The following is a 10,730-nucleotide window of genomic DNA, read 5'->3' on the forward strand; positions in this document are numbered from 1 at the left end:
GGAATCTAATTGAAAACCGTTGAATGTGGCCGACATCAAGTTGGAAACCGTTGATTTTAGTCATAACCTCTCCATTAAGAGGCGATATTGGACGGATGTGACCATTGACCGATTACTTGGCCGATTAGCCCAAATTAATCAGTGGGGTGGAGACTAGCAATTAATCGGCGTCTAGTCGGGATTTCGGCAAAATGCTTGTGAATCATCAAGATGTGAGACCTAAAAGATAGTTTTTAAATCATTCAGCATTTTTATGAAACCTACTTATTGATAGGCTCCATGAATGACGATCGGTTTTGACAAATAATAGAGCGGTCAACCTATCATAAAAATTAAAAAGGGGGCAAAAAAGGACGACAACACCACTACACCTCTAAATTGAGAGAGTTTTGGGCGATAAGTTTTGGGAAGAGTCGTTATATATTTGTTGTCAAGTTTGACTTAAAAGTAATAATAAAACTAAAAAGGGACGACAACACTACTACACTCTTAAAATAAAAATCGTCCATATTACGTGACGACCCATTTCAAAAATCTTTTACATTTTCAAGTCCTCTATTACACATAGCTTTTTAACATATAAAGAGATAAAATAACCAATTCCAAACACCCTGTTAATAGTTGTGCAACAATAAACACAAATACGCCAAAGCCAAAAATGTCTCACAAATAGCATTAACAAAACAAACTTTGAAACAAAAGGCGTACAAAACGACGATATCCTTTGACAAAATCCAATCTCAAAACACAAAATAGCAAAATCGTCTCATTTAATCTCGCCCTAAAAAACAACCACCTAAACCAGTGATCTAAAATACCATGTTTCTAGTAAAAGAAACCAAGAACTTTTCCACCAACGTTCTTTCTCCTCGCTTCTTCATGATCCATGATTCCAGCCGATGTTGTCAACACAATGTACCCAAACTGCATTAAGCAAGTAGCAATAATAAGATAATTAGTTTCAAAATACAAAGCAAACATAGGTTGAAAAATAATGATATAACAATAATAAGTGAAAGATAGAAGACTGACTTGTCTTGAAGGCAAAAGTCTAGCGGTCCATGGTTCAATTTCCTTAACACCAACATCAAACCTCGGACTAATAACTCCACATTTGTTCAATCTCCCGTTCAATTCTACCACGATCTTCCCAGATCTGTGATCATCAACAAACTCAAACTCACCAATGTAACCTGCATCACAGCCCAACAAAACAACAATAATAATTTATTTAGCCTTGAAAACAAAATCATAATCGAGTGCACATTGGTTTGAAATTTGAATATCAGTTTATTCGGTTTTGATATTTTTTATTCTGTCGTAACAAAAACCCAAACCGAGAAAGAGAATTGTTAAAACCAAATTAATCAAGTTGTATAATCAATGACAACTGAATAACCAAACACAGATTCAGTTACTGTTACAAACACGAACAGAATAACCAAATAAAAGTTCGGTTCTGTTTTTGTCGACTTCGGTTTAATCAGCGTATAACCAAAAAATGAACACCGCTTATCACCTTAATCAATCACTTAATCTTAAAAGCAGTGGTTTGGTTTATCCGTATAATTCAATTTCGATTTTAATTATAAAAAAAAAAGCAAATTAATCGAAACGATTAAACCAAATTAACTAAAATGTAAAACTGAATAACCAAATATGAATTCAGTTGACCGAATAAAAATTTGTTTCTGTTTTCTTAGTTTCGGTTTAGTACTTTGGTCAGCTTATAACCGAATAATTAACACCCCTAATTACCTTAATCAATCATTTAATTTTAATAACAAAATCATAATAGCAGTGTTCATCAGCTTGTTTATCATTTTATTCAAACCAATTTATTTGGTTTTAATTTTAATTCAAAATAAACCAACCAAAACCCGAACCGAACAACCAATTAACCGATTTCGGTTTAAATGGCTTATAACCGAATAATGAACACCCCTACATAATAATAATAATAATAATAATAATAATAATAATAATAATAATAATAATAATAATAATAATAATAATAATAATAATGAATAAAATCATTACCGTGTTTTTGCATAACCATAAGAAACTTGATGATAACTTTGGAAGAAGGTCTAATCATGACCTGTCTTTTGCCTCGTTTCTCAGCATTGTACATGCTCCTAAGAGCATCATTAAGAACACTTACTCTCACCATCTTCTAAACCTGCAAATTTACACACACACACAGCTTGATCGTAAATCTATAGATTGAATATTGATATGAATTAGGGTTTACCTCGAAGCTAAAATGGCAGCGGCGGGTGAATGATTGCAGATTTAGAAGATGGGTATATGAATTAGGGTTTGGGCTTCTATGTGATGTGGGTGGGCTTTTTTTTAATAATTGTACAAAGCAACCCAATTAGTATTGAAGGTGGTTTATTACTTTATTGGCAGAGGCCGTGTTTTATAAACCGGTTCGTATTAGGCCGATATTTTGAGGTATTGAGTCCATATTTGAAAGGTTTGATAGAGCATTGAACTGAAGGTTTTTCTAAATGCTAGTTTCAACTGGTAACCGATTTTAAGCTCAAGAGATTTTTATTATGGAATCATATAATTTTGGGTTATGTTTTGAGTTAAAGTTTCATTTATAAGAATTATAAGGTAAACTATTCAACCCGGTTGAATCTCCCGATACAACCCATTCAACATGTTGTATTAATTTTTAGTCCGGTATGAGTTAAAAACCGTTTTTAAAACATTGAGTAGAGGTGGGAGAAAAAACCCGGTCCTACTAGACCCGTATGTACAGTTTGGTTTCGGTTTATCGGTGAAATTGTGCATGGACTTGTTGTAATCAGTTCTACAAGGTAAAAACCTAGACCCAGCCCGGCTAAAATGCGATAAAAACTCGGTAAGACCGATCAAAACTTGGTTAAAAACCCGACCATACTTTAAACTTGTTCTTATGCTATTCCAGTTCTTGAAAAAACACAGTTTATGCACCTCCATTTATTGGTATAAGTTTGCACATGAAAATATGTAAGTTGATGCATTTAAAAGAAAAAGAGAGAGACTTTTAATAAAAAAAAAATAGCTTAAAGTTTAAATAGTTTGTAACAAGATTTCATAATGTAAGTTACACATACAGGTTAACAAACATATTGTTGAGTTAGAACATAATTACTAAGTTTAAAAAGTGATGAATCTCAAATACTTTGTAAATCTATATTTACGGTATAACACCATTTCCGACACGTATAACAATTTCCAATGCTCCCATCCATGAATATCGTTGGAATGGTCTACAAAAGAGAGAAACAAATAATATCAACGAAATATGGAGTGAAAATACAAAATACGTCTAAAGAGAGGCTCATGTGAGAAAGGACACAATCATTCGAGAAGATGGCGATGGTACAAAGATTTCAATATGCCTCTTCATAAAATCGTGTTTACAAAATGCTTCTTCAACAAAATTAATTACAATAACTAAAACTTATGAAATTTTTATAAAGTTATAATATACATATTTTGTGAGTCATTTTTGTAATTATAACTTTTCTCTTGATTTATATCTGTATTATTTTATACAAGTTATTAACATTCATAACTAATTGAATTCGTTAAGTGGATAAAGAAAAGTAAATAACCATGTAATCGAATCAAAATAAGCTCTTGTGGACTATTATTCACATAACCGGGTTAATGCTCATCAAAACATCATCGTGTGCAATCATAAACAACAGTGAGCAATTTCCCAAGCTCCACATCATTCATGATCGCCAACAATACATGCCTTGGAATGATTCTATTCTTGTCTTGATAGATAGCTGACAGTGAAAGTCTCAACTGTGAATGTTAACTACTTGATTCTTGGGTTTATCAAAGACCAAGGTTACTTGATATTTCAGACTAAAACCTTAGTATGAGCTAGCAGGTAGGTAATTTATAAAAAAACAAATGTGCAAACAACTAATCGATCCTCAGTTATGACGATCATGTGTAGGTGGTTCCCTTGTACTTTGGTAACGCCGTCTGATTGGTAGCAAGAGTTGCAGGAAGTCTAGGATTTTTTTTTATGGGAGGTCAGTTCGCAATGCAAATGTCTTGGTAACAAGACAATTGCATATAACACAAACATGAGAAGTTCCTCTCTTGAGTAATGTACATGTATCATCCTCAATCAAAGACCTCGCGGTGATCAGACAATTCAATTGAATTCTTTTATTCTTTATACAAGAGAAAAAAAGGTAAAAACAAAATTCTTCTTTCAAAATCTTATGTTCCAAGCAATCCCAGTATTGTAGACTTAAATCACTACCATTATCAGAAAGAACTTTCATCATTACAGTTGGTAACTGAACATATCCAATCAATACCTCAACAATCTATGTTTAGGTTATGCGTAGTGGAGGGCTACAGAATGGGAGGGATTTCCGACACGTGACGTCACATAAGCAGAGGTCCGATTTTTATTTTAAGGGTGTAGTGGTGTTGTAGCCCTTTGTTACCCCTTTTTTATTTTTTATTATTATTTTCATAACACATCCCGGAGACAAATCTATATCGACCCCCCACCTCACTTATTGCCTGAATATCGTTTGGTGAGGCAGTGTTGAGGCCCCTTGTCGCCCAAAAAACCACCAATTATCGTCCACTACACATAGTCTAATAAAAATAGAAAACAACTTTCTCAAACCTTTATCATGTCTTGACTTGCTAAGGGTTCACAAAATCTGCATATGAATAAAACATGATCATGTTCCAAAACGTATCATATGAATGTAACAGATTGTTCATGAATACATAACCCGTTTTTAGATCTTATTCAGATCCTAGACTTGAAGTGCATAGCACTCGGTAACTTCTGAAATTTGAGTATACAATGATCCAGTTGCAACCTAAGTACCCTGTTTATTAAACAAGATTTCCTAATCCCATTGTAATTAATGATTCCTAATCTTTTATCTCAAATTTGTAACTAAAATACCACTTATACTTGCCCATAAATAATACTTCAGCATCTACATGAATAAAAATAATTCAGCACATGATGTAACCATTTTTTATTTTTTTTTGTGTTTTTTAATGAGGAATAAATGTTTAATGTGTGACAGTGGAGACATTAACTATAATGGTGTCTCAGTCACATGTACTAGGGAACTTTGGTCGTTGTCACATGGGTTTGGGCTCTGCTTGTTACGCCTATCTTTTCCTCTAATCAAATCTTATTAAGTTCCTAGTTAACATTTATATTATTTCTATAATCACTTTATCATATAAAAATAAGAGGAAAGTAATACATAAATTAACGTTCAAATTGTGAGAATCAAGTAAGATTATTTATACAAGTAGAGTAACACGTTAATTGCTCTAATTACTCTACCTCATTATCACAATTAAGAGGTTAATTTTATGTGAATTTGATCCAAATCCAATAACAATAATAATAAGTTTAGTTTACCAGAAAGAAAGAGCTACACCAACACACAACAAATACATAGGAAAACAAACAACTAAGGCTAGCCCTAAGCACATCCATTTGGAGCAAACCCGACCCGCGCACCCGACAAATCATAAACAACCCGGAACCCTTGTTGCTGGATATTCCCAATGATAGACAACCCACTTGTGGTTCCTGCAAATGCCAAACAAAAACTCCCATTGCTATCCACCGGAATCAAGTAATTAGACGCCGGCAACGATACATCCGCGCCTGTGAAATGCATTACCACTGTGGGTACCTTCACTTCTGTCTGCCCGGACAGATCAAAACACGCATCGAAAAGCGAAAAATTCGGCCCTCTCTTCAAGTGAGACGCCCCGGACAAAAACGCATTTCGCAAAGCCACGTACGCCGGTCGAGTCAAACGCGTAACCGAGGTCCCCGAGTCAATAATCACACCCCCATTACCCGAGTTATCGAGCTTGAACAATGAGCTCGATATCCCAGGCACTAGCACGCCTCCTACCGACACTCCCACAAGTCCAACATAATAAAAAGAGTCTAGTTTCGGGTTTTTAAGTAAAGGCGTGAAACGAGCGACACGTGAAACAGCCGCGTTCCCAAACACCAACGACGATGGTTTTGACGACATCGACCTGTCGACGAGACAGTACGAAAATTTCGACCCGAATTGCCGACCCGCTTGGTTCGGGAACGACAACTTGCCCCGACCCAACCCTAATAACCCGGCGGCGCCAACGAATAACCCCTCGTTATCGTGGCCGCACCCAAACGCGACATTATTAACTTTCGTCCTCCGAAACGTGAGCGTTTCGGTCGAAAACTCACCAACGGTGAACGACCCGTCTCCGTACGAGACTTGGTACATACACTTATTCTTATCGCATCCAGGCGAATCGAGACGCTTACAAAGAGGCGCTCCACACGGAACGCCTCGAAACGTCTTCGATCGCCTCGGATTAAATATCGGATCAGACTGGGTATAGCATGTTTTGCAGGGTGAGCACTGGATCCAGACAACATCACTTCCAGTGTCTAAAACCATATAAGCATATCTAGGCGGTGTGCCTATACCGATTCGGGTGAAGTACTCACCCGAACCTTGTGCAAGTCCGGATATAACCGAACTACTAAAGTCGGCTTTTGTCCGGTTTGCATAACTTAACAAGGTGCTCACCCGTGTGGAGTCCCTAACAAGGCGTTGTTTAAATAACGCCTCAGCGGATGCCGTAGGAACCGATAAGGCGTCCACATGTTGTAAATCCAGAACAAGAGTGTTCTCATATTCTAATGATTCTTTTGATAAGTCATTTAAATTAAAAGAATCTTGTGAATCGAGAGTGTTTGGATTTGGTTTAGGGAGAGTGTAACAATTTGGGGTTAGTGTTTGGTACTGAAGAGAATTGGTGGAATGAATGAGGAGTAGAAGCATCAAGAAGACGACGGCCGCCATTGGATTCCGGCAGCGGCGACGGTGTGGATGATGATGATTATTGTTGTTGTTGTTATCGATTTAGTTTACTGGATGGGTGTATTTGTTAGGGTTTGGGCGGTGGAAATTAAAAAATAAAAATGGAAAGTCAATTTATCCCACCGAAAGAGTGGGTACAAAGAACAAAGGTTGGGTGATTTTTTTATTATTTTGTTGGATAAAGTTTGACGGTTGTCAATTTGTCACTATATCATTACTTTAGTGTTGATTACTTTTACTTTTTCTTGTTTTTTTAAATAACTAATTTGTTTTTCTAAATATTTATTCTTTCATCTACAAATTTTTTTTGTAAATTGTAATATGTGATATTTAAGTAACATGTAACATAGTTTTGTTTACTTTAACGTATTTTTAACAATTCGGTATTGTTTTATTTTAAAACCAAGTTCTTACAAAAAATACATTTTTATGTAAAATTATATAAAACAAACATTGGCTTTTTTTGTAAGTTTATATTTAAAGTAGATAACTTATATGTTTTTAAATAAAATAATAATAATAGAAAAAAAATTAGGCACAATTATATAATTTGATGAAAAATTTGTTTGAGTTCAGTTGTAAATGGGGATGGTCTTAGTAAAATACAAGAAACCTAATTTGTGTTTAGTTTTGTTTATTATTATTATTATTATTATTATTATTATTATTATTATAATAATAATAATAATAATAATAGGTTTTCACATGAGAATATATGGGATGTCAAATTTTAAATAAATAATAGGGATTTTTACATATGAAATATGTAAATGGCCCTAAACAATAATACTCTTTAATTTAAAATAATTTCTAACATGACATATAAATATATAATATAAGCTTACCCATCTAAAATAATGATAACATTATGATAGACATAAAAGAAAATCACTAAGGCTAAGGGGTGTGGGGCTTCAGCGGGGGCGCGAGAGCCCCTCCGCTCGCGCCCCCAGGCGCGAGCACCACACCACCGGGGCGCGAGAGGGGCGCGAGCACGGAATTCAAAGCAGGCGCAAGGTGGTTCGCGGGACCTGTAGGCGTAAAGGGAAATTGGGAGACGTGAAAGAGCCGTTGGGACATGAGAAATGAGCCGTTGGGCTCTTTAATTTAATAAAAAAAAAGTGTTCTTCCTATATATAAACCCAAGATCACATAAAACAATTACCACACCCAAATCACATAAAACAATTACCACAACTTCAAAAAAAAACCCAAAATCAACCCATCTTCCAAACTTTTTTTTAAAAACATGTCTGGAAATTGATACCCAAACCTAGATTCAGGTTATAGTTACGACGATTTATGGTCGTCACAGACCAATCGATGTTTTTTTCGGGGTCGCAAGAAACATCCGGCTTTCAACCATCCAACATACAACCGTCTCCTAACTTTGTTGTTCCGGAGACACAAGAATCACACGGTGATGCTACGGGATTTGGACTTCCTTACAAGAGACTTCAGTAACCTAAATCCGGTCGATCAAATGCTGATGGAAAAGCAAAAGGAACGTATCCGAAAGAGGTTGATCGAAGAAGACCAAGCCGAAGAATAAGAATAATGTTTTTTTAGTACTTTAATTTTTTTTTTTATTTTTAGATATTAATGTGTTTTTTTTTAATGTGTGTTTTTTTTAATAATTTATGAGTTTTTTTAATAATACGTTTTTTGAATATATTTATAAAAAAATAAAAAAAAATCCGCTGGAGCCCCTGCTGGAGCCCCTCCACACCAGGGCCAGGGGCTCCAGCGGGGGCTCCAACACCCATCTTATCCAGTTTCTCTCTCTGCCACACGTCACAATATTATTGGCTGGAGCCCCCACTCGCGCCCCCGTTAAAGCCCCCCACACCCCTCAGCCTAATATAAAAAGTTATAGATCCCAAGAAAGAGAACATGACTCACATTATGCAAATGGTACAGAGGTTTCAAAAAGTCTTCTAACAAAATCATTTTAGCTAAATGCCCTTAAATATATCATTTAAAATAAAAAAAAAATTCATAAAATGGTGTTAACAGTATTGCGCTTCAATAGTTCAACCTCAAGTAATACAATATTTACAAATAAGAAAAGTTTACAAAATACTAATATTCATGACCAGTTAAATACATTTAATCGTCAAATACCATCAAATAACCATTTAACTAGATATTTGTTTTTTACAATATGTATATAATCTGGATTTTGATTAAACAAAATTGATAACTTACGCAACTTCATATTAACAAAAAGATTTATATAGGTTGTTCAAATGTATGTATGTTTCGGCTGCAAATAACAAAAGGATTTATTTTTTGTATATAGTCATTAGAAAGAGGCAAAGCCGCAAAGGGCAGACTGGCAGAGACATATTTGGGCTAAGACTAAGGGGTGTGGGGGCTCCAGTGGGGGCTCCAGCAGAGCCAAGAACCAATAATATTATGGCGTGTGGCAGAGAGAGAAACTGGATAAGGGGGGTGTTGGAGCCTCTGGTGTGGAGGGGCTCCAGCAGGGGCTCCAGTGAAATTTTTTTTTTATTTTTTTTATAAATATATTCAAACAACATATTATTAATAAAACACATAAATTATTAAAAAAACACACATTAATAAAAAAACACATTAATATCTAAAATTCAAATTACAAAAAAAAATATACTAAAAATTAAACAAACAATAATACTTAATAATAACACTAATCTAATACAAGATCATCGGGTCGCCTCGCCCACAAATGTTCAACCAACTCATGTCGAAGCCGGATGATTCTTGCGGCTCCGAATAAAACATCGGTTGGTGCGGTGAGAAACCCATAAACGTGTTCAATGAATCGTCGTCAAGATAATCTGAATCAAGGTTTGGGAACCAATTTACAGCCATTTTTTTTAAAAAAAAGTTGAGAAGATGAATTGATTTTGGGTGATGGTGTGAAGTTTTGGTATAAAAATGGGTGAAATGGAGTATAGTTTATATAGAAAATATATTTTTTTTGTTTTTTTCGGCTGGTCAAACACTCCAACGGGTGAAAAACCCTCAAAAATTGTGCCCTCCTCTCTATCTTCTCCCGCTACCATGCTCACGGCTATCCAAAGCGCCTCTCTAGCGCCCCTCTAGCGCCCCTGTTGGTGTGGTATTAGCGTCTGGGGGCGTGAGCAGAGGGGCTCTAGCGCCCCCTTTGAAGCCCCCACACCCCTCAGTCTAAATATAAGCTAAAGTTAAAGTCAGTGAGGGGCCTGGAAGCTAGTGTTGCGCATATGGGCTAGACTAGACTTCTCATGGGCTTGACAGTCTAATCTCATGTATCACGTTGTGATCTATTAGGCTCTTCATTATGGCGGGGCTTAAAGTCCCTCCACGTTATAGCCACGTAAGAAACTAGGCATCGAAACCCCTCTATGTAACGTCCCGTTGTGGTTTAAAGCCTCTTTAACGCTTCGTTATATATATATGTATGTGTGTGTATTAGAGGGAGAGAGAAAAAAAACACGTGGCCCAACCACCACTTTCCCCTTAGGCGTCGGTTGTCATGACGCCCCCACCCCACCCCACCCCCTTTACCGCCGCTCCAATAACGCCCACCTGCGGTGTTCCCTTCCAATAACGCCCCAAAAAAGCCTACAACAACGCCCATGGCGTGCAGCCTTAAAAGAAAAGGATATATGTAGTCAGCACCCTAAAAGTTATCATCTTTCATCTCATATCACAATGCTTACTGTATATCATAACATTTTTGAATCACCTTCAGTCCTAGTTGTTCGTTTGATTTAAGGTTACACCACTTAATGACTCGTGTCTAGTTTTGTGATTCATACCTTGTACATTTCTTGTATGAAACATTCGTGTTTTACTTTA

At 36.0% G+C, this 10,730-nt stretch overlaps 2 protein-coding genes across 2 annotated transcripts; both read right to left on the bottom strand.

Moving 5' to 3' along the window:
• Positions 1–679: 679 nt before the first annotated feature.
• Positions 680–2,322, bottom strand: LOC143542355 (small ribosomal subunit protein uS8-like). The gene is made up of 4 exons (XM_077034960.1): positions 2,255–2,322; positions 2,041–2,182; positions 1,033–1,193; positions 680–924 (listed from the first exon to the last, which is right to left on the bottom strand). Exons 2-4 carry the CDS (start codon positions 2,171–2,173, stop codon positions 826–828), a joined length of 393 nt encoding a protein of 130 aa, XP_076891075.1. The 5' UTR covers positions 2,174–2,182; positions 2,255–2,322; the 3' UTR covers positions 680–825.
• Positions 2,323–5,427: 3,105 nt separating this feature from the next.
• Positions 5,428–7,077, bottom strand: LOC143542378 (aspartyl protease family protein 2-like). Its single transcript, XM_077034976.1, has one exon. The coding sequence runs from the start codon at positions 6,882–6,884 to the stop codon at positions 5,493–5,495; it is 1,392 nt and encodes a 463-aa protein (XP_076891091.1). The 5' UTR covers positions 6,885–7,077; the 3' UTR covers positions 5,428–5,492.
• Positions 7,078–10,730: the final 3,653 nt, after the last annotated feature.

Source organism: Bidens hawaiensis, unplaced genomic scaffold (assembly GCF_021521415.1).
Source record: "Bidens hawaiensis isolate Kalapana, Puna unplaced genomic scaffold, B.hawaiensis_p1.1 tig00012834_1, whole genome shotgun sequence".
NCBI classification, from domain to species: Eukaryota; Viridiplantae; Streptophyta; class Magnoliopsida; order Asterales; family Asteraceae; genus Bidens; species Bidens hawaiensis.

What these genes read in the sequence shown, in the direction of transcription:
- LOC143542355 (XM_077034960.1), bottom strand. Translation starts at nt 2,173, where the DNA reads ATGGTGAGAGTAAGTGTTCTTAATGATGCTCTTAGGAGCATGTACAAT. An exon ending in TATGGTTATGCAAAAACACG is followed by an intron (nt 1,194 to 2,040) that starts GTAATGATTTTA and finishes GCTGTGATGCAG; the next exon opens with GTTACATTGGTGAGTTTGAG. An exon ending in GACTTTTGCCTTCAAGACAA is followed by an intron (nt 925 to 1,032) that starts GTCAGTCTTCTA and finishes TGCTTAATGCAG; the next exon opens with TTTGGGTACATTGTGTTGAC.
- LOC143542378 (XM_077034976.1), bottom strand. Translation starts at nt 6,884, where the DNA reads ATGGCGGCCGTCGTCTTCTTGATGCTTCTACTCCTCATTCATTCCACC.